This window comes from Molothrus ater, chromosome 3 (genome assembly GCF_012460135.2).
Source record: "Molothrus ater isolate BHLD 08-10-18 breed brown headed cowbird chromosome 3, BPBGC_Mater_1.1, whole genome shotgun sequence".
Taxonomy (NCBI): domain Eukaryota; kingdom Metazoa; phylum Chordata; class Aves; order Passeriformes; family Icteridae; genus Molothrus; species Molothrus ater.
The window spans coordinates 55,510,499-55,534,842 of NC_050480.2; the positions used below are offsets into that span (position 1 = coordinate 55,510,499).

The 24,344-nt window shown below is 37.8% G+C and overlaps 1 protein-coding gene across 1 annotated transcript in view; it reads left to right on the plus strand.

Moving 5' to 3' along the window:
* SYNE1 (spectrin repeat containing nuclear envelope protein 1) overlaps positions 1-24,344 on the plus strand; it is a 288,350-nt gene that overhangs the window by 261,612 nt on the left and 2,394 nt on the right. Inside the window, 15 exon segments of the mRNA XM_054514453.1 lie at positions 775-962; positions 2,597-2,747; positions 5,935-6,117; positions 6,527-6,664; positions 7,416-7,607; positions 8,501-8,831; positions 9,661-9,729; positions 11,643-11,785; positions 12,647-12,773; positions 13,912-14,123; positions 15,594-15,794; positions 16,138-16,266; positions 16,626-16,838; positions 17,812-17,901; positions 19,708-19,766. Of these exon segments, the coding sequence (XP_054370428.1) occupies positions 775-962; positions 2,597-2,747; positions 5,935-6,117; positions 6,527-6,664; positions 7,416-7,607; positions 8,501-8,831; positions 9,661-9,729; positions 11,643-11,785; positions 12,647-12,773; positions 13,912-14,123; positions 15,594-15,794; positions 16,138-16,266; positions 16,626-16,838; positions 17,812-17,901; positions 19,708-19,766 (2,426 nt within the window).

Sequence of the window (24,344 nt, forward strand, 5' to 3'; positions counted from 1 at the left end):
TTACTTCTGTGGTTAGTCTTAACTTGAATCTGGAGATCAAAACTAAGGTGAAATATTAGTTCTAGAGGAAACATTATCACCAGTGTAGAACAAACCATTGAACCAAGAAACCGTCAGGAAGAATAATACTGATCATATATAATAAGTGCTAAGACAGTGTGAGTGCATTTTCTTTAGGTGTCTGGAATTTTCATTTTCCATTTCCAATGAAAATACTATAGAACTGGAAACTTGAAGGAAGAAAAATCTCTAACACATGCACTGTTCAACACATGCTGCTGCCAATTTCCATGTCAAACGTGCCACGTTTAGGAGCTATCTCATGTGGGGAGCAGCATGTTCATGAAGGGTCCCTCTGCCAAACCCATGCAGTACAATAAAATGTACTTCCTTGTCACAATTCTCTCACTAACTTCTGCTTTACATTCTCTGTGATAATAGGAAAGGGCTGAGAATAATTCTACCATTTATTGGTGATGTTGATTAAATGTGTGTGAAAGATGCTCAGCTGAGCATGCAGAGCTCTGGCAGTTTGTCCCAGCTGATGGTTTGGTCTTGGTAGTCCCTGGGAGAGCTGTGCATGCTGCCAGGTTCTCCTGGCTTCATTGACCATTGCATCACCACTTGCGTAGATGCACTCTCTTAATTGGTATTACTGGATGTTTTTCCTCTGTTTGCAAGCTTTTTTCTCTTTTTAAATGAGTGAAAGATAAATACATTTGCATGGATGCATGTTTAGCAATTTCTCTTAAGAACTAATCTCTTCACCTGCAGGAACTCCAGAGGGACATAGAGAAACACAGCACTGGTGTGGCATCTGTTCTCAATCTGTGTGAAGTACTTCTTCATGACTGTGATGCTTGTGCCACAGAAGCAGAGTGTGACTCCATCCAGCAGGCTACTCGCAATCTGGACAGAAGGTGGAGAAATATTTGTGCAATGTCAATGGAAAGGCGACTTAAGTAAGTCTAAAACACCTACAGATTAGTATTTCCTTCTGAAATACAGGATGTGATGTATATTATATGGGTGAAGTACTGAATAAAAGAGTGTAAGGTTCTGAAAAAGATCATTCACTGAGTAGAAGCCAATACCTGCCATGCCTCTACGAAAAAAATGAAATTTTGAGTTGCACATGCCTTTATACAAAGTACAGGTAACAATCATCAAATTTCACTCACAAGTCCTTCAGTAGAATTATTTATCATTTCCCATGCTTCGTAGATAGGATGACAGAGAAACTAGAGAAAGTTCATATGATAGCAATGACTCCAAGAGATTTGGAAAAAATTACGTAAAAGGGAGGTTATAACACTTAAATTTACTCAAGAACTACAGAGATTGATGGGAAAATAGTTATTGGATGGGTGAAATGTTATTCCAGGTATTAGGGTTTATGTGTAGTTGGTGTTCCTCAGCAGTTTCTCTTGTGTCTTATTTTGTTTATTTGGAAGAATTTTAGGACTGAGCACTTACATGGAATTTCTTCACCTGTCCACCTTAGCTGTGCTGAGCAAATGAGGGCCACAGCACCCAGGATTTTTGAGTGTAGTCTGGGTAACTGCACATGCTTAGACCATCATATCCAGAAGATTCATTGTTTTCTATTCTCACACAGGATAGTGTGGTGATTTTAACAGCAATAATGATTGAGGCAATGCTATGTACTGACTTAGTAATGAGGCATGTTTACAGATTTTAACTCCTGTATTTAAGATAATTTCTTTAAGTTTTAAAGTTATGAAACTTATTTCTGTCATGTTTATACAGTCATATAAAAAACTCTAGGAAGAATTTGATGTTTCTAAATGTTGAATTGAACATTTTATGATCTTTCATTTTGTGGGATATTCTTAATGTATTTAGTAAAGTTTCTTGTTTATTTTTTGCAAAAGATGTATTGCTTTTAGGTTTGAATCTATATCCATAGATTCATATCTTAAAGTAATTTTATACTATTGCCATGGAAATTCTTGAATAGCAATTGCATATATCTGTAAGTTCTATGTTATAAGATCTACTTAGAACTACATTTACAGGTTGTATCTTTGACATAGTCTGTCATGAACATACATGGGCTTTCATAACTTTGTATCCAACACATCAATTCAGAACTATTTTAAGTTAATGTGGAACTATGCATGGAACTATTTTATTTTCTTAGAATGTACACATTATGCTTTGGTGGATTTGTACTGTACATTAACTGAGCTATCAGTATTTAGGATCTTTATTGTACTAGAAACAGCCATTTGTATTAATGAGCAGCTTTACTGATGTCACTGGCACTGCATTTCAGAAGCTATTTAGTGTGTGCTCAGCTTTTTAGAACTCCTATTACAAACTTAAAACTTTTTTTAATACTGATTCCAAAATTAGATGCATTAAAAAAAATGCCTTCATCTTATTCTAGCTCAGTCTGGAATGAGCCAGCCTTCCCTGTGGTCTGTTTATCAGTCTGGCTGGCTGAGTTAGATTGTTAATCAGTTATTGTCTGGTGCAGTGCTAGTTTGCTGTTGCAGATGACAAGTTAAAGTTCTGTAGGTCAACTGGCCATCAGTTCAAGCATTCTCTAATTTTCTGTTATCTGTTGCAGAATTGAAGAGACCTGGCGGCTATGGCAAAAATTTTTGGATGACTACTCTAGATTTGAAGAGTGGCTAAAAACCTCTGAGAGAACAGCTGCTTTCCCAAGCTCCTCTGGTGTGCTTTACACTGTTGCTAAGGAAGAACTGAAGAAATTTGAGGTGATTTATAGTGGTTGAAATTCAATACCTACTGATCACATTGCAGCAGCCAGCTGGCGTTCTTCCTTCCCATAACCAAGTTACAGCAGAGATGCTGTATTAATAAAGTGGAGATGATGATTTTGTAGCTGTTCTCAGTAGCAGGTTCCTAAGATAAAAAGAGAGTGGAAAGCGGCAGCTGGAGATACTTCCACTGTTTGTTCACAAAAGCCAAATTCCTCACCTTTTTAATTTCTGCAACTTTTTAGTATGCCCAGTGTTCCAGAGCCTTCCTAAATCTCCCTTCACCAAGTGCCTCTTCAAATGCATGCTGCATGTTCTTGCTTTTGCTTTGATTTTATCCCTCCTCTAATTTCCTTAAGTCTCTGAAGACAGCTCTCTGAAGTCTCTCCTATGATGCAGAATATCCCTCCTTTGGATCCTTTTAATTGGAATTCATGTCCATGCAAATATTGCTATGTGTCCACATAGTGTCCCCTGTGATTTAAAAAATCTCAGCATGCTTCAAAACTGAGAAGCTGTCCCTTTGGTCAGTGCTTAGGAGCTTGTTACATGAATCTGTTGTGTCCACTGCAATGTGAGGGCTTGTCTCACAGTTGCAAGGGATTGTAAACCTGTGTGTAAAGAACACACATACATCACCTGGTGAGTCACAGAGGAAAATGTTTTGCTTGGATTCATATTTGCAAAGACTGTGTCAAGATGGGAGAGAAAAAAGAGAACAAATTATTTAGGCAATTCTGTTAACAATCAGACACTGTAAAGTATTTGCTTTGAAGAAGAAATGCAAATTTTAAACAATGTCCAAACACTGTTGATAGGTTTTGGTTTAACAGTTAAATCAAAAACATAAACTGTGAAGTACTGTGTTCTGTAATTGCTATTCACATTTATGAATGTACTTGCCAGGTTTTAGTTTCAGACAGGCTTCATTATGGCCAGGTAGATTGCCATAGTATAGAAACGTTTGCTTCCTGGACCCAAAGACTCTGCCTCAGAGCTCTTTCTCATTGTCCCTCTATGTGGTGATCAGGATTTAAATCTCTTATTTAGTAAGTCTCTGTATGAGAAGCTGTACCATAAGTAAATTGACTCTTTGATTTTTACAGCTGAATTGACTTTGTCCAAAGTCTGTTTTACTGAACCTCAGCTGTTATGGCGACCTTTCCTCTGCAGAAGACTTGTGCATTTTTTATTGTCTGTAAAGTGTCAGCAGGAACAAGATGAAAAGAGAACAGTGTAGCCTCTCCAAAAGCCTCCTTTTCCTGTAGTTTGGTTCTTTCTCTTTTCTCCTTCTTTATTTTTCTTTTTTTTTTTCTCCTGAGCACTTGATTTCTTTGCCTACCAAACAGCAGGAAGAGAATGTGGTTTTCAAATCCAGTGGCATTCAGCAGCTTTACTGTGAATTCAGTATGAAGTCAGCCACTTAAAAATACTAACAGAAGCAGGTTTCTGCTTTAACTAGGCATTTTTCAAATTTTATTTTCTTCTCCATATCTGCACTTTAAATAAAAAAGCAACACATAACAAAAAGAACTCATCAGACCGTATAGGAACCTTTCAATTCTTGAGCACAAAGGTCAGAGATAGCTCTCACTGACTTCACTGTACAAAACCAAACTCCTTTCTATCCAGTAGTTTATGGAGAATTGGAAAGAGGTAACAGGAAGGAATGCAACAGATGAATTCTTGTGTAGATGAGATGAAAAAATGGAAGGCAAATAAACAGCTGTTCTTTAGCTGGAGAAGACTTGGTAACAGGTGAAACAACAACTGCACACTTTTAGATTTCATTATCCTAGTAAATACAGTCAGAATTGTGCCTCTAATAGAGGAATACTTGTGCAATTTTAAATTAATTCAGTTCTACTGATTATCTCACCCTAGCTGCAAGTGCGTTTGCTCCTTTTTGGTTGTTCTGTACCCAATTTGATGGCCATTCAGTGCAGAGAATAATTACATTGAGAGGACTCTGCACAATCTGATCTTTTTTTCCAGCCAGTTCGTTTACTTTGTTGTCTGGTATTATAGCAGAAATGTGCTTATCTCATTATAGCTTTCAATGGTGCAATATGAAGTGTATATCTTTTTACATAGAAAACTCAGGGTTTTAATTAAAATTTCTCTACAGAAGTATATAACATATTCCAGTTCTATTGTCCTTATTAAGGGAGGTGTCTCATTTTGGAAGAGATTGACTGTTTTATTGCATTATGAGGAACATCAGACAGCAAGTTTGTAGAACTACAGTGGGATCCAAACCCTACTTGTATTCAAAAGAAAGCTGGTGTAATCTAGGTTTTTAGGTCTTCCTTTGGTTACTTTTCTATTTTGGTGATGTGACAAGGTAAAAACAAGTAGAATTTTTGAAAAAATACTCTGGTGGTGGTGGTGGTAATAGTAGTAGAAGTAATAGTATTATTAATTCAGTAATTTCTTTACAAGGTGCTTCCTCCAAGCTTCATGATTACTAGTCACCAAATAAAAGCCATGGGCTAAGTCACCTGTGCACCTCAGCTGCATGTCTGTGGCTCTTGTAACAGCAGAGTCCAAAAACACCAAAAGTACATGCTGCAAACATTTGCCCAGACATAAGTTGGCATGGATATGAGTGACATTTTCTTTTCTGTGAATATTATAAGACAACTTACTTGCACACCAGTACACTAAATATAAAAAATGTCTCATTTAGTACCATGTTTCAGAATAAACAATTGCTCAAATCTCTTCAATGTTTGCATTTCAGCAAATTCAATATGTGAAAAGAAATCCAATGAATCCACAGGAATCTTGGATTTCTGTTCCTTTTTTTTTAAGAGTTTCATGTTCATTGTTTGTACTTCTGTTCTCAAATACTGAAGCATATAATTTCACAGAAGGAGGAGCTGGTTTTCTTACACTGATTTTGCCTTGTAATGGATATTCATGTTGCAATTTCTCATTCAGTGAATCACGTAAGTTTTATGAACTTTTTGGGGATTTTTGGTTTTTTTGGTTTTGCTTTTTTTAATCAGAAGGCAGCATCTCTATAGGGTAGCCCACAGGAGATGTCTCCAACTAGTGGAATTTATTGGTTTACATAAGTCAGAGTGCAGAAGAAGGGTCAAAATAAGGCAAGAGATCTGTATATGTATCCTGATTTCAGTAATTAAAATTCTGAAGGTGTCTTTTGTTCATACTGCTTTAGGCATTCCAGAGACAGGTGCATGAAAGCCTGACTCAGCTGGAGCTGATCAATAAGCAGTATCGGCGCCTGGCACGGGAGAACCGCACTGACTCTGACGGCAGCCTCAAGCAGATGGTTCATGAGGGGAACCAGAGATGGGACAATCTACAAAAGAGAGTTACCTCCATCCTACGCAGGCTAAAAGTATTCAATTTTTAAGACTTCAGTTTCACTACTCTAGTTATGAATCAAGGGTACTTCAGCAGCTTTCAGTTTAATGCATTTGCACAGTGTTTTTGAGGGGACTTCTACCTTTGGGAGAGGAAGGAAGCTCATCAGTTCACTTAGTCCAAAGTAAACAAATAGACTGTAGGCAAATGCTTGGTGACATCAAACACCACCTTCCTCACAGAAGATAACTTTCTTAGGTCAGCTAATTGCAGCTCTAGATGGTGTTACTTAAAAAGGAACCTGAGAAAGCATGTAAGAAATTAACAAAGAAGGTGTACTGAGTTTAAATTGGGTTTGATGGGGATGAAAGTAGTTTTCCTAGTATTGCTGAGGGTTTTCATGTTTCTGGTCATTTCATGCCATTTAATTTTCCACTCTCCAGCATTTTATTGGCCAGCGGGAGGAGTTTGAAACAGCACGTGACAGCATCCTGGTATGGCTGACAGAGATGGACCTGCAGCTCACCAACATTGAGCATTTCTCAGAGTGTGATGTCCAAGCAAAGATAAAGCAACTTAAGGTAAAGAATGATAGATACATGAAAAATGTAGAATGGATAGTTACATAAGGAGGGATGAAAGAAGGGAGGGAAAAAAAACATGATGGTGAGAAAAGAATTTTAAGAAACATTATGCAGAAATGCAGCCTGACATGATTCCTTTACTTGCAGGCCAAGACTTCAACCTCAAAAGTCATGAATTATGTCAAATTCCAATATTTACTTCTCTGTCAAAATAGAAAATCTTTGATCTATGAAAAATATAAAAAGAAAAACCAGGGGTGATAGTGTACTTTCCTGCATCAAAATAGGAAATATTAATAAAAAATATTTATGAAAGGTCTTCATTATTGCTAATATCTAATAATTACTACATTTCTCAAGCATTTATGCATCAGAAAACTCCTTCTCTGGAGAGAGCAATACCAAATGTCACATTATCCAAAATTCCACTGTGCTAGATTTAGCATCTCTGTTCATTCTAGACATTTGATCATTTGTATGGCTTGTTTAGAGACGAGATTTCTTTCCAAATTCAACAAGTAAGGAATGAGGTGGTAAACCATGAAGTATCACTGGTTTTGGCTTGAAAGACTGCGGAACACTAAATTTAATTTAATTGCTCATTGTTGTTCATGATAAGAGTATTTGGCACAATCCCTGTTTGTTACCCACACCGTTCTTTCTATAAAACACCTAATACTTGGATTTTTAATTACCCACATTGTTGTCATGTTGTTGTTGATAAAGCATGGGCTTTTCTTTTACACAGGCTTTCCAGCAAGAAATTTCCCTGAACAACAACAAAATTGAGCAGATAATTGTGCAAGGTGAGCAACTCATTGAGAAAAGTGAGCCCCTGGATGCAGCTGTGATTGAAGAAGAGCTAGATGAGCTGCGTCGCTACTGCCAAGAGGTCTTCGGGCGTGTGGAGCGCTATCACAAGAAGCTTATCCGCCTTCCTGTGTGTATATTTACATATGTTTTTACTTGTTTGGTCCATTGCCAATTTACAAATGTGAAAATGAGGAAAGATGTTGAAATGAAACCTAAGGAACTTTCCAAATGTCCTGTGGTTAAATTTTGTTGCAACCCTGACCATCTGCCGCCTTTCCATTACATGCTATTTGTGTCCTGTTCAGAGAGCAAGCTGACAAGATCAGGAATTTCTGTAAATCATCCTGGAAATGCATGCAAATTGGAGATTTATAAAACTTTATTCATGGGAGTAGCGCTGTGGTACTAATCATAAGAACATCTCCCTGCACTGTCACATAGTTTGACTGGCAGCTTAGTGAGTTGTTTTTAAAAAAAACCACAATGATAAAATGATTTTTCTCATCAGAAGAGACAGAAATTTATCTCCAGAATTGAACACAAGCTCAAAAGTGGAAAAGGAAAACAAAAGGAGAAAGTGAAAGGAAAACAATTTTTGATAGCTCAAGTCCTGCTGAATGAAAAGAACAAAATACAGGGGGTTGAAAATATGAAATAACACAGTAAGAGTAATACTCATGATAAAGATCACTTATGTTTTCTATGAATTGATGCCAGACATTTTTCTAAGCTAATATTTGCATTGAAGTAATATCAGTAAAAGTCTGGAGATATTTGCCTTATGTGAGACTTTATGTGCCTCAAGTAATTAAAATGAGCTGGCATTTTGATCTTCTTTGTTATTTTGATTTTTTAGTACACCTTAAAAATAATGAAGGGAAGGTGCCAAAGGAAATGTGCAAAATGCAAACCCCACCAGTGTGCCTGTCACCTAATGCTGCTTTATTTCACTGACCCAGGCTGACCATGCGGTGCCTCTGCACGTTCCATTGATCGCTTCTGTTTGCATTATGCTTCTAGCTAACAGATGACGAGCACGACCTCTCAGACAGAGAGGTGGATCTGGATGAATCAGCAGATCTCTCTGACATACGCTGGCATGACAAATCTGCGGACAGCGTTCTCTCCCCGCACCCCTCTTCCAACCTTTCGCTGCCTCTTTCCCAGCCACTGAGGAGCGAGCGATCGGGGCGAGATACCCCTGCGAGCGTGGACTCCATTCCCCTGGAGTGGGATCATGACTACGATCTCAGCAGGGACCTGGAGACAGCCGTTTCACGGGCGCTGCACTCAGAAGAAGACGGAGAACAAGAAAAAGACTTCTACCTGAGAGGAGCAGCTGGCATAGCAGGTATGGTGGCAGACTGAGTGCTCTGTTTTCTACGAGTAAGAGAAAGGCAAATGTTATATGTGTGATTGTGTGGCCAGGATTCTCATGGAAAAGTACTTTAAATAGCCCCTGATGACTTTAAATAGCGTTTCCTAAGTGATCTCAGTGGCCCTCTGGCCTTAGAGACAGTGATGGAGATTCCTGGATGACGACAGCCTTGGAAAATGGCAGAGGCGCACATGATATGGCAGGGAATTGGCTGTGTATCTATGCGTGAGGCCTGCCAGATGGGATATGTCATCTGTAACAGCCCTGCCTCCTAAGTTATTCTGACTAGAAGAAGCTATACTGGATATGGCAAGAAGTACAGAACAAACTAATGAAGAAATGCTGTGGAAGAGACCCACAGAGAAAATCATCAAGTGTTTAAGTAAATCCTAACTCTGCCCTGATACAGGCAAGACTCCAGCAAATGAGTGTTTAGTCTGAGGTGGGATCTTGGGTCTTGTTCTGCAGTGAAGTTAGAAATCTTTTCTAAGTGTTTGTGCTTTGTGTAATAAATCTTAACAAGTGAGAGTGCCCAAATGGAGCTAGCTGTGGGATAAGACATACCAGTGTATTTTACTCTGATCTTGTGGCTGTCTTTTGCTTTCCAGATCATTGCTCTGGGAATAGTCAGGTTTGCCTGGATCTTAAGAGATTTTATAGCAGCCTCCCTGTGTTTCAGTCTTCATCTTTTTCCTTCTCTAGAGAGAATGTTTGCTATTGGAACAATTTAATTAATCCATCCCATGAAAAGGACTCCTGCTGTAAGGAGCCATCAATTCAGAGTGTGCTTTTATTTTTTCAGATGTAGAGATCCCTGAAACTCTTGAGGCCTATGTAGCACTCACAGAAAACGCCCTCAAAAACATCTCTGGTAGGCATCATAAAAGACTAAGCATAGCCAGATGCAAATACCATGGTGCACAAGTGTAACTTCTTTCTCTTCTCCTAGCATCTGCTATCTTTTTACAACTTACAAGATAAATATTTCTTACATGGCAGCATTGACATATTAACTTAGAAGTATCCTCCTGCTTTATTACTTTGCTTAAAGGTACCATTGGGGGTATGGATGAAACAATGATGTCTGAAGTCTTAGCCCTCCGACCTTGGCTAACTAAACTAAACTGATCCTGATCTTATTGGTCTTTTTTCTCTGGTGTCCATCAACTGGACTTTAATACATAGTTACATCTTAAGGCAGAAGGAAAAGGTATAGAACAATACCTAATTTTTCAGATTTGCGTATTATTTTTTTTAACACAGCCACATCTTGGATTATCATGCAGATATAAGCTTTTAGTTTAGTTGTTGTTTCATGTGATCAAAATGTCAAGTTGAGGTACTGTCTTTATCTTAGTCTCATATACTGGAAAATTTTCTTTTCACATTGCACAAGATTAAACCTTCTTTCTCATTTTTTGATTACTCTCTTGGAGGAAAGAGATGCATTTGCAAGTACTTTTTCTCTTGATTTCACAGTTTTCCTCTTAAATAATGACTTCATTGCTATAAGCAAACAATTAAAATCTTAGTGTCTGTGACACAAGCCTCAGGTTCACCATCCATTTCTATTTACTCCCCAAATTAGTGAAATAATGTTATTGATTAAGGGTATGAGTAATAGGAGTACTTATGGGAAAAGTGTGTTTAGTTTTCTGACCCGTGAAAATTTTTTTTTTAAGTAATGAGCAAAAAACAATATTGAGCACTTTGTCCTGTCCATTTGGGGTGAGATGGTGTTATATATGAAACAAGAGGCTCATTTTTTTGTAATTCGGTGGACAGAAGGCTCTCCTCTATTCATGTTTCTTATTGTGTCTTTAGGAATAAATTCAAACTGTCTTTGTAAACAGATGGAAATCGGGCATAGTAATAGAATATGGATAAGAAGGATCTCATGGGGTCCTCTAGGCTGCAACCTGCTTCACATTAGCATTGTCTGTAGCTAATTTATATCACAGAATTCAACTGACCCCTACAAGGAAACTACAAGTTAGTCCTTCTTCAAAAACATTGATATTGATTCCCAATAGCTTGAATGAATAATTCCATCTTGCAGATATGTTAAGCATGATCTTTGTCAAGTACATAATTGGAAAAATGCTATACATTTTGCTCCTTAGCATGGTTGCCCAAAGCAGTCATGGACTACTTGCTGCAGGCCTCCAAGATGTCCAGTCATCTATGGATTTTGACAATATGATTATAACAGTATCACTTAGCATTTGTGAGGCCACTTTTAGTCTCTAAAATTGTATACAAATAGGATCCTTTCATGCAGATGCAAATTCTACTGCTTTTTAGTGGTGAGAAATAATACAAAGAGAAATGAAGCTACCAAATTTTTACATGGATTTAGATCATAAAAATGGGGATTTGGGTTATGGGGGTTAATTTGACAGTGCTTGTGAAAGGGAGCAAGGTGCTTCCCAAAATCAGTGAGGTTAGAGTATGCTTTGCTGAGAACTTTCTCTTTAAAAACGACAAGGCATTCAATATAGGGGAAAAGCCACTTTAGAATAATTTGCAAGCCTACTTTAAACTGTGGACTCTTCTATAGTATTCTTATGGCAAGCTTGTTCATTGGTATAATCTTTTGCTAACACTCTCTAATGTAACCAGTTATCACTTAGCTTTGACATTGTACCACTCATACTGCTGCTGCCACCTTTCTCCTTCACTGTCTAATCTAAACAGTATTCCTCATATCTATTCTGCCTGGGCAAGGAAAAAAAAATTTGGAAAATTTGGGGTGACAGTCCCTCTTTTTTGGTATTGGTACAGGTGAACCGGGTGCCCTGGAAGCACATATCCGACAGCTGGACAAGGCCTTGGACACCAGTCGCTTCCAGATCCAGCAAACAGAAAACATCATCCGTAGCAAGACACCTACAGGACCAGAACTGGATTCCACTTACAAAGGATATGTGCGTGTGTTTTGGAGCCCCAGTCAGTTATGCACCCCAAGCTTAGCTTAGCTCAGATATTGAGGGAAATGCATCTGCTTCAGCAGAGCAATGATCTGTAACTGCTTCTCAGGCTCACTTGTGTGCTTACTACCCTTGACCACATGCTATTGGTGTTTATGCTATTAGCGTGTTTACAATAGCATTAGAGGAAGAAATATATTAGAGGAACATGACTCTAAGGAATTTATTTTCCTATTACATTTTTGCAGATGTCTAGAAGTACTTTCTCACACATGTTTTTATCCATCTAACGAAGATATCCTTGTTTGAAATTCCCCTGGTTTTAAAAGCATGTTTTATAGCTTCAGGCACAGTATTCATCTTGCTAATGAATTATAAGCATGCATCATATAAGCAGGGTTACATGTATGGAATCCCTAATTAAAAAGCTTTTTCAGAGAGGTTTTCTGAAAGATAAATTTCTCTCTAAGCCATTCAAATAATTTTATTAAGGACAGAATGTAAAAATTATCTGCCTGCATGCATAGTAATATTTCCACATTTAAGTTAATTTTCTTTATCAATCTTCTAGTGTCTTTGCCATAGTGTCTTAAAATTAGAGAAGATGGCACCTAAGACATCTAGAACAATTTGGCATAATGGTGCTAAGTTATTTCTGTATAACTTATGCTTTAGGCCTTTATTATCTGCATATTTTTTTTTATAGTATCAGCGCAGATTGTTAGAATAATAGATCTTTTTCTTCACACTTATACTTACTGTTGGAAATTTCTGGAATTTGTATTGTAATTCTCACTGTCCATACAATTAGTCCTGTACAGTGCATATTGAAAAGGAATATTTTGTTTGTTAACACAGATGAAACTGCTGGGTGAATGCAGTGGAAGCATAGACTCAGTAAGAAGGCTTGGATATAAACTGAAGGAAGAAGAAGAAAAATTTTCAGGTCTCATTAACATGAACAGTACTGAAACACAAACAGCTGGTAAGTAACATGTAGTTCATTTGATGAGCAGTAATTATGGAAAGCAGCACACATGCAAAGCTTTTCTGAATAAACACTTGGTATTATTTACTGGCATATATATTTACATGACTGTCTGTTACCATGTTCTATTTAACATTTTTAGTTAGGAATAGTAAGTATTCCTTGTGTATGCTGTATGAAGAGTTTAGGCATGCAAGTCCATTTTAAGAACTCCTTCATATCATGAAGCATAACCCTAAGCCTTTCAGGAGGTCCCTGTGGGTGCAGTGGGGGTTTTTTTTAAGATTTCTCATGAAAAAGGTTGCTTATATTGGTGTACAAAACACCTTGGCCAGCATTTGTTTCTTCTAATATTAACTTTCACCTCTCAGATTACCTGCCTAGAGTAAAGAAACTTATTTTCACCTGATAGAAGTATTCATGGGGCTAATTTTAAACATCAGCTGTAGAAAAAGAGGCAGCATGGATTGTGAAAGCATGGATTCCCAGAGACTATAAAGGCATCATCCTCATTCTTAACTTGACAAGATATGCTACCCATATAGTCTCTCTTATTTTTTTGCGGATTTTTATTTGTAAATTTTAAGTTGATGGAGTGATACAGCTTCTGCTGTAACATTTCAAGATAACTAGCAAGAAGAAATAGTCCCTTATTTATTTCTTTCTAGTGCAAGTGTTTATCCAATGCATCAGCAGTAGCTAAGGCAAATGTAGTGAGGTGTGACCATTAAACAGTGATCGGCACAACTACCAATGAAAATAATAAATACCTGGTTAGTTAGATGTATTAATATTTCTTGTCTGGTTTGCACTTGTCTGGTAATTTAAGACGTCTTTTTTGCCAGCATAACCTCTTTTATAGACCTGCATGTATCATCTTAATTCTGCTCATACAAGTCTGACATTAGAAAGCAATAAAATTGCCTGTTGACTGGAATCATCCAGGTTCTTCATTCTTTCCCGCCAACATCACTTTCTTCAATCTAACTTCATTTTTAAAGTTCTTAGTGTTTGAGGCTTAGGCTTTTTACAGAGCATCTTTTTGCTCTGAACAGTATTTGGTTTATGCAATTGTGTGTGTGTGAAGCTAGTGAGTTTTTCTGGCTTTTGTTGAATTTGGTGTTTGTAATTCCAGGTGTTATTGAAAGATGGGAATTAATCCAGGCTCAAGCTCTAAGCAAGGAGCTGAGGATGAAGCAGAACCTTCAGCAATGGCAGCAGTTCAACTCCGACCTTAATAGCATCTGGGCTTGGTTGGGAGAAACTGAAGAGGAACTGGAGAAGCTCCACCGCCTTGATCTCAGCACTGACATACAAACTATTGAGCTCAGGATTAAAAAACTGAAAGTGAGTTTTATTTCTCTGTTCCATAAGTTACCTTCTAAAACTGAGTGCAACAGGTATGTTGAAGAGGTTGCCAATAATTGCAGCTGGTTTTCTCCACACTGGGGGCTTCTGCAGGTAAAGTAACTGGGAAAGTGATTTTCTGAATCACCTTTTGGAAGGAAAATGTACCATGATCCAAATGAAGTTTTGGAATAGTAGTTCTGCAGCAATTCTGTAATCCCAGAATGTCCAGATAACTCCTGATGTCACCCAAATTGATGAAATTTTTAAGAAGTGCCAAGTTAGATCACTTCTCTTTTACTCAAATTGGTAACAAAATAGCTGGTTCAAAAGAAATGCCTCACTGAGACATTACTACTTTGTGTGGAGGAATGAGAAGGACTCCAAAGGTGTTGTAACCTACCCTGTGTCACCAGTGCAACATAGGAAAAATTTGATGCCACTTTGCAACATTCCTTTTCTTCTTCTGTCATCTCAGGAGCATCAAAATCTGAACACTACTTCCATCTCTCTTGTGTATTTCACAGCTATAAAGATCTGCAAATGTGGTGGTCCACAACTTCGCATTCAGTTACTAGTTTCTTACAAGCATGGGCACGAAAATATGTGACCCAATGTCAAAATGCACTGTGCCTCATGCCAGGGATGAGGTGAACAGATAGTAAAGGCTTTTTCCGGCTGTGATCCATGGGAAGCATGTCAATTCTCATCTTCACTGTAATCCAAATATAGCTGCCATAAGTACTGCAGAGGTTACTGTGACATCGTGCTTTTAAGTAAATGCTGTAAAGTAGGTGGAAAACGGGGCATTTCATAAGAATCCTGTTCTTATCTCACCGTCTCTTTGAAAGCCCATTAGTACCCTCCAAACCAGTGGAGGTGGGTTTCTTTTGTGGCTTCCAATATAAACAAATCAGAGTTTTTATACAAGTTGTGCTTCTATAAATTTAAGTTCTTTATACTCTTTGTATGTTTTTGTTTCTCTCAGTAAAAGCTTTTATTTTAAAGCACTGATGACAGCAGATTCCACTTGAAAATATGTTGGTTTTCATGTTTATCAGCAAAACTGAAAAGCGAGGGCAAAAGTTTTATTGTGAGCTAAAATACAGTTGTGCTACACGTTTAAATTTTTTTGGACCTACTCTGTCTTTAAAATATCTGAAACATGAGCCAGATCTTTAAAATTCAACTCTGACTTCAGGCTTTTAAAATTTTACAAGTTTAATTGGCTTGCTCTTGTTTATGCTCACAGTAAAGTTTTAGTAGATGTTAAAGAGTGAACATTTGCAGAGTCACAGAGTGAGCCCAGAAGCATCATATCCAGAGTAAAGGGACTGTTACAGTATGGTGCCTTTCTGCAGCTGCTGGTGGCAAAGCACTGCAGTCTTGTGGTGCATTCTCTACTTTATGTTTCTGAAAGTCATCATTTACCAATTTCCATTCTTTCTTCCTCTATGTCTTACCATCAAGGAGCTGCAGAAGGCAATTGATAACCGCAAAGCAATCATCTTGTCCATCAATCTGTGCAGCTCAGAGTTCACTCAGTCTGACAGTGAGGAGAGCAAGAAGCTCCAGGAGCGCCTGTCCCAGATGAATGTGCGCTGGGAGCATGTGTGCAGCATGATTGAAGACTGGCGCAGCTCGTTGCAGGATGCATTAATACAGTGCCAGGTCTGTACTGTGCCTATTTCAAATTGTCAGCAGTCCATATACTGAAAATATAGACCATTTAGTTACCTGTTGTGCTCATGATCCATACGAAACTTACCCGTGAAAGCCATACAGTTTTGGCGTATGTTTTTCTCAAGGATACACCTGTGCTACCTAAAACATGTATTTACAGCCCAATAGTTACAAAATTTGTCATCTCTGGAATAGTATTCTCATATTCTGTTGTATACTTCTTGGAAATTATTTTATTTAGCTAGTAGAATGTATCAGAGGATAAATTAAAAACCTGAGTTTGACTGGAATATTCTGCTACCCTGTTAAAACCATGATTCATCATTTGTAGGATTTCCATGAACTGAGCCATGGTTTGCTGCTTTGGTTGGAGAATATTGACAGAAGGAAAAATGAGATTGTGCCCATCAATCCAAATCTCGACTCAGAAATACTGCAGGATCATCACAGACTTCTGATGGTAGGACTATAATCATCCTTTTCTCTCCCAAAACACATCACCAGAAAAACATCTAATCAGATTTCTCTTTCTCGTGAGGGTTAGCACTGTACATTGTGTGCTAACACAGAGCTGTGGGACCAGCTTCAGTGACTGACTTTGCCTTGGTAGGGAACACCACTCTCTTTCCTTAGTAGCGCATGTGATTTTAAATCTCAGGCAATTACTAGACTGCTGTATATCCTCCTGTCAGATTAGAAATTTATTGCTTCTCTTCATTTTTTTCCATTTCTTTAATTTAAAATGGTGAGTTTTGTGAGTTCTACTTTTTTTTTTTTTTGACTGCTATTAAAAAATTTTGATGCTTGCCTTGGTAACAGCAAATCAGACGTGAGCTGCTGGAGTCTCAGTTGAAGGTGGCATCACTGCAAGATATGTCTTGCCAATTGCTAGTCAATGCTGAAGGCAAGGATTGTCTTGAAGCCAAAGAAAAGGTACATGTCATTGGAAACAGACTGAAGCTGCTCTTGAAAGAGGTTACACGTCATATTAAAGACCTAGAGAAAATTCTTGACATTTCAAGCAGTCAACTGGTAAGTCACGTCTTTTTATTCCTTTCTGTTCACTGAGCGTGTTTCCTGCTGTTCTGACTGCCTTTCTCTGATCATTGCTATTGGCTGCTCTGTTTCTGTGGTTTGCAGTGCTTACCAAGATGGAACATGTAATCTTGAATATCATAAAGTAGTCTTAAACTTCATATTGTAAATATTTCTTCTGATATGGGGGGAGTTTAAATTCAGTATTTTTTTTCTATTTGGTGTAGCAATTACTGAACTTCTTGGTTTGTTTACCCTGCTATTACTGAATCAGTCAACTGGCAAAGTATATGAGATAATTATTCCAGTAGCAGTACTGAAAATTATAATATGTCAGCTGTCACCGGAAAGTAAGTTAATGCACACTCTGTCAAAGAGAGAAAAAAACCCATAAAATAAATTCTGTAATAGGGTAAGGAGTCCCTAATATGTGCCTCAGGCTGTGAGCTATAGTCCAAATCTTTTCAAGTTGTCGTGTACCTCAGGTATTTGAGAGGGAGTTACACACGTGTCTTTGCCAGCAGTGACAGATACAGAGTAAAGATTTCAAGGCTCTCCTTTAGTTCACTTTTTTAAAAGGACTTGGATTAGCAGAGTTATTAAAGCACAAGAACTCAGCTCTTCCCTCCTTTTAGTGGATTTCTACCTGTTTTATTAAAATCTTGGTAGTACCAAACCCTTCTTGTAGTTCACAGCCAATGAAGAACTGTTTTTTCCCCTGTATTGACTTTGGTGGAAAATGTGCACCTAAGCAAAGGAGGTTTTAGCTATTGTTCGCTTTTCTTCTCCTTTAGGGCTGACAGAGAAAACATGTCTTAGTCTTTTAAAATTTGGTAGCAAAATTTAGCTGCTTTATTTTATTTGGCTTGGAAATAACTCTGCTGGAATTTCACTCAGGGAAATTTTTCTAGTTTGCTTACCTGTGCAGCTAGTTGCTGTATTTCTGAGCTCCATTCCTTCTGAACTTTAGGAATTGTCCTCATGGTCTTCTGATGAATTAGACACATCAGGCTCAGTGAGTCCTGTATCTGGAAGAAGCACTCCAAGCAGACAGAGAACGGTAATTTCATGTAATTTATTTTCTTCCGCCTCTTGGGTGGGAACTATAGATATCTACCGCAGTTCTAGCCAGCTGGAAGTCACCCCTTCCCACTTGTTAGGAAAGGAAATGGCATAAACCAAAAGGAAAACACAGCTGCTTTTCCCAACCCTGCTGCATATCCCATCCTGCATGAAATCAGAAGTGGTAAATACTATCTGAAACCAGGGCTGTCAGTGTGGTTGGTTTACCATGGTATGGCATGTCGTGTCTCTTGTATTTTGCTCTAGTGATGGCAGCACCCCAAAGTCCGGTCTTGTCTGGTATAATCAGTCCTCCATTTCTGTTTGGCCTTCTCTTCAGAGCTGCTTCATCAAGAATCTCAATAAGTTCTTTTGTCATTTCTGATGCAGGTTGCAGATGGTCTTATTGAGACTTTGGATGAATGGCTAAGTAGAGCTGAAGGGCACAAAAACATTATTCAAACCAGCTAGCTGTGCAGGACCTAATCAATGACTACAGTGGCAACTCTGGAGTTGTCCATTTACATCGCTGGCACAAAATTCAAGAAATATAGCAATACATGCCTAATACTTAACACTTCCATACTCTGAGCCCAAATTGGAACTGCAATTATTTTGTCTTTTTCTGCAATTCTATTGGTTGATTAATTTGCTTTTTTCTTTAGTTCTTAAGACAATCAGACTGGTTTTGTTTTGTTTTGTTTTTCCATTTGCACTTTTTTGTAAAGCCTCTGAGTTCTGTCTTGATAAATCTATGGCTCTTGAAATTCATTTATTTTTTTAATTTTTGTTTACATTCACTAGTTTCCTTTTAGATGCTAGTATGAGAATGTAAAGGAATACTGGCTTTTCCAAAGGAGAAAGAATATAAACCTTAACATTTTATTTCAGAGGTCAATGCTTTTGTCTTTTAAATTTAAACCTAAATAGTTTCTAATAACTCTGATATCACAGGTGTAACTGAAGGTTGCCTGACCATTACAGGAAATGGAGAAGTATTTTACCATAAATCTATGTTTAGAGAGCATGTAAAATTATCATAGGTTTCATCTTAATATTTTAATAAGGATTTGTCTGTCTCTTAATTTGTTATTGTTCATATAGTTACTACTGGTTTGTTTTTTCCCCTCCATAATTCATAGCTAAGTTTATGATTCCTTTCAAACTTCTGGGTTCTGCACCCACACAATTTTGAAGACTAAAGTGACACTAAAGTGTTCAGAATTTCAGTGCCAAATATCCTGATGCTAAATAAATAAATACTAATACAAAAGAAATGTAATCAGAATTATAAACATCTAACTGCATTAAATGATCCAGCAAATACCTGTGAGTGCAAGAATGCCCCTACCATTATTTGGCCTTCAAAATCGTGGGGTGCAGGAGAGACAAAACTTGCCAAAGGAGGGTCTTGGACCTTTTTCCCTAGAGAATATTAATTTTTCTGCATGTGAATTTTAAAATCTATATATTTTTCCGTATTCAACTTAATAAGATAACATCTATTTCATATTGCCTATTATTTGAACTAAATTTCTAGAGACTTTATTTAAAACCTAGAGCTACTGTTCATAAAAATAATGTCTAAATGTTATTACTGAGTTCACTATGTATGTTCCAATAATTTGGAACAGCTAGGTGCAAAGAAAAGCCAGTTTCCTTGGTTCATGGGTATTGGTCACTTCATTTGATTTTTTTTTTATGTTTCCTTTGCTGCACTTTTAATTTAGTTTCATCAGTAGCTTGTCTTTATTTGCCTGGACTGAACATTCTTCTTTCTTTACCCCCTGTTCATTGCAAACAGCCACGGGGCAAATGTAGTCTCTCACAGCCTGGACCCTCTGTCAGCAGTCCACATAGCAGGTACCTTATTCTCCTGGTTTCCGCACTCTGTTCTAGAACGCCAAGAGGATGATAGAAATTGGCCGTGGTTCCTCTCAGTCCCACTGACTCCATCAGGGGGTCAGGACTTACACAAGTGATAACTTCCCTTTTGTTAATCCTTCAGCAAAAGGGACTTCCAATTACTTCAGATTCTCTGTTAAATAGAGATACAGGCTAATCCCTGGACAGCTGCAGCTTTTGCTTCACAGAAATCCCATGTAATCAACATTTATTTTTCATATGCCTGATCAGAGTGAGTGTGTGTTTACAATTATGATTATTTTATTTTGGTATGATTTAAGAGGAGTGCTAGTAAGTTCATGGCAAACACTTTCTATCATCCTCTTTACCTCTAGATATTAAATTAAGGCAGGTAATAGGCCAGTATCTTATTCTAGAATTCACAAAACCCACAGATCTGGATGAGACATACTAACATCCTTTTATTTATTTATTTATTTATTTATTTATTTATTCTTTTTTTTTTTTTTCCCTGAAACGTTTTGTTCAGTTTGTGGGTTTTCAATACTTTAGACTCAAAACAAAAAGTCAGAATTTGAGAGTATTGAGACTCGGGATCACTTTCTCTCCCCTCCTCAGACGAACTGCAGTATAACATGCTAACACTGCCATGGCTCACCCAGTGCTCGCATCCCTGCATTGCTCCGGGAGCAGCATTGCCCCATCTCTGTCTGACCAGTAGAGAGCAGGCGTGCAGCTACAGCTTCTTGCTTTCCACGGTGTCTCCAGCAACCTGTCATCTCTGCAGCTAACAGTGCTTCTGCATTCTTGTTGTTGTCAGTGTGATGTGTGTACCTTCGCTCTTTCACTGATTGGTTTACTAGCCTCAACAATTAGGAAGTTTAAAAAAAAAATTTAAAAAAAGCAAAGGAGCAAGCCAACGTGTGTAAAGGGGACATCTTTTGCTATTTCAGTGTCTTGCACACTGCTAAAATAATTAAAAAGTGTGATTAAGGTATATTTGTTCTTATTAAATCTAATGATAAATCTCATTTAACCTAAATATCATTCTCTGCATATCAAAAATTAGCTGATTTGTTTATAAAATAATTCCTGTTAGAGTCAAAGAAGGAAGTGAACACTAGATTTAATACAGTGTTTGAGCCACAAACAAGCAGACAAAAAATACCTTAGAGCATTATTTATTTTCATTAGCAAAATCAAGACTTTATTCTCATTACAAATTAAGTAAAGAGCAAAACTGTTTACCATGTAGATATTTACATAAACACTTCTTTAAAAAAGTTTGCTTTTCATAGGTAGTTAGGGACTGTGAGTAAAGTGGCATAGTTGTAAAAACATGTAACAAATAGAACAAGTATCTTTTACTGCTTCCACACGCACTAAGAAACTGCCTATTTTTAAGGATTTTTTCCTTTGAAACAAAAGGAAACCACGTAGAAAATAGGTAATATATGTAAAATCTATCTTTCTGTCTGATGGAGAAAGAGAAATAATTATTCATCTCCAGTCTGCTATGAAGCTTGGCATTTTGTTTCTCGTAGGGAGAAAAAAAGGGAGGAGAGGGGCTTTACTCTGCAGCCACTAACAGCAAGGAGGAGGGGCGATGTCTTTGACAGATCAGGACGCTTGCACTAGCATCATTGTACTCAAGGAACACATTGTGTGCGCTTTTCCACTCTCCTGTGTAGTCAAACCACTTCTGCCAGCCTTCTGAGGTTTCTGGTTGTAGGTGCGAGCCCCTGGCTCGAAGAGCAGCTAGCAGTGTTTGGCAGCTTGGGGATCAACCCCTGCTCTAGCAGTGGCATTGCTGTGGCACCTTTCAGATCAAGGCTTTCCAGCACTGTTTATTAACACATCTTGTAGCAGCACAACACAATGTTCAATTTGTCATTCAGACAAGCATGGAATACGAATGAGTCACTGCTGAATAGGAAACTTAATCAAATGCGCAAGCCAGACAGGTTGCGGTTGATGTATAATGCGGTTTTAACTGATAATGCGGTACAAGCTGTCACTGTGTTCTTTAATATTTTGACATGCCTCTGATCAGAGTACTTTGTGTTTGATCTTGCACTGGATCAGCAAACCCTGGTAGGGTTTAGTATAAAGGAGAAATAAAGTCAATCGTAAAAGGTTTATCACACAAGAAAGAAGGAAATTTCATCTAAAAAATTAGAGGGGCCATGCTTTGTGTATAGTATCAAAGTGTCACATCACTTTGCCTTCTCCATTATCACCACAGAAAGACAGGCAAATACAGTGTGATGCTAAGCAAGGTACAGGATTAAACTAGACAGTACATTGTGGATTTAACTGGAGTCTCATCCAAGCAGTACTAGTAATTGCGTGCTAGGTGAGAAAGAAAATCCAAAAAGCAATTCCTCTTTCTTCATCAGTTTAAGAGAGCTGTCATAAGTGCACACCTGGATCTTTGTCTGTGAATTTTTTTGAAGTGATTAAAATGTTAAAAGATTAAAATAGTGGTTCAGTTTGCTCAGGGGTGTTTACATTGTCTCTCTTGAGCAGCTCTATTCAGGTCTTGGTGCCACAGTGCCAAACTCCATTTCCTGGTCTCCCCAGGCCTCCCCAAGTGACTAGTGGATCTTAAAAGGTCACTTGCTGTTCCTGGAGCAGACCAAACCACATCACTCTTTTTGGCTTTGCCCACAAAATTATACTCATGGCTAAATAGTAGCTCAAACACAAGGTTTGGATTTGGCTTGCCATGATTCTTTTCCCAGTTATCTCCCTCACTCTTAGGGCTTGTTACTTAATATCATATACAACTGCTGCTTCTTAAACTTATTAGATTCACCCACTTTTGTTCTATGCAAGGAGCCAATCCTATCTGGTATTTGCAAAGACCTTCAGCATCTGTCATCATAGAAATGAAATTTACTATTCTTATATTTTGTGCAGTAGTCTTTTAATAAAGATATTAAATTAAGGCCCATTCTTGATTAACTGCAGTAAATAACATCCAACTAGGCCAGCAGTGCTTCATTCAATGTAAGCCTGTTTTCTTCATTCCATTAGTCACTTAGCAGTAAATTAACTTTATTTCTATCAGCTTCACTTGAATGATAAATTCCTTTTTGATAGCTTTCAGATGCTTACTGCAATACAGATTGGTTACATCAACCATATTTTCCTTGGGGAAAAAAGTAGCAATCATCTTTACAAAAAGGTTCCCCTCTGAGCTGAAATTAAAGTTCACTTTGACCGTCCTATCTATATCCTGGTAAATTAGCTTCTCCCCTCTTGAAATGCTTAGAGGAGAGTTCCAATATCACTGACATTACAAACTCTCAAAGTAAGGGTAACTGTTGCTTGCACTTAGATTAATATATAAAATTTCTTGACATGAAGAAGCTTACTGTTGGCCAGGACTGCAGCTGTGCTTTCTTCTTTCATCTGCTAAGCAGGAATTGTGTACTGGAGTGAGTAGCAGATGGCCTTACCTCTTTGCCTCCTCACAGTGTGACAAATGGTGGAGCAATCAGAAGAGACAGCTAAAGAGACAAGCTCAAGAACAGAAATTAGATTTTTCTCCAAAGTGCAGCGCAGTACTTCACCTTTCCTTTCTCCTGCCAGGGTAAATAGGTGTCTGTCCTTAAAACTAGTGAGCTTTTTTTTATTAACAAGGTATAATTTTAACCATCTCTCCGTACCAAATCTATGAAACACTCTAAGATGGCCCATTCAATGTTTCAGCCAATTATGTAGATTGCAGAGGTGGGCCTGCCATAAACACAAGCAGTACAGAACTCAAACTTTTTATAACTCCCCCTCTGAAGATGTTTTTGTAACATTTCATTATTTGCTTTTTGAATTGTTTCCATGCAGTATTATTCTTCAATACCATACTTCACTGCAGAAAATATGGTTTGCTGTGAATTGGTTTAGTTTTTGAAGGTTTGTGTTCTTTTTGAGATCAGCCATGCAAGCTTACATTGCGATTTTTTTTTTTGTAAAACACAAAGCAAGAAGTGCTGGATCATACTACTAAAGGCATAGGAAAAAGAAAAGAAAAACCAGAAAGAAAAACTTTGCTACCGTTTGATTCAGATTTTTGGAAATTCCCCTTCTGACACCCAGTGTTGCCCCAGAGTAATTCTGGGGCAATGAAGAAAATGACACTTTGCTCATTATCAAACACCAGTTAGCAGCTGCAGAAATGTGGTCACTTTTTGATTTGGATTAACAACATTTATACAATGACAGCCTTGTAAATAGGTAGGCTGTGCAATCAAATGCTTGGAAGGTAATTAAGCACTCCTTGTTCCCTTTGTTCCTGCCTCAGTCCATTAACTTTCTGTCTTGGTATTCTCAAGACAGTAGAAATCCTGATCTAATTGAGCTTTTGTATGGAATGCTCTGGTGCTGTTTAATGTGCCGTGTCCTTTCAATATCTTTTTTATAATATGTGATCCTATGTTATGCGATAAGCAACTTTCCATCTGGGCTACAATAGTGTGGATTCAGACAACACAAGATCTGATGTTTTGATCATCACTGCTTCCTGGAATATTTAGTTCAAGTTAATGATTTAGCATATCTGCTAAATTAGTG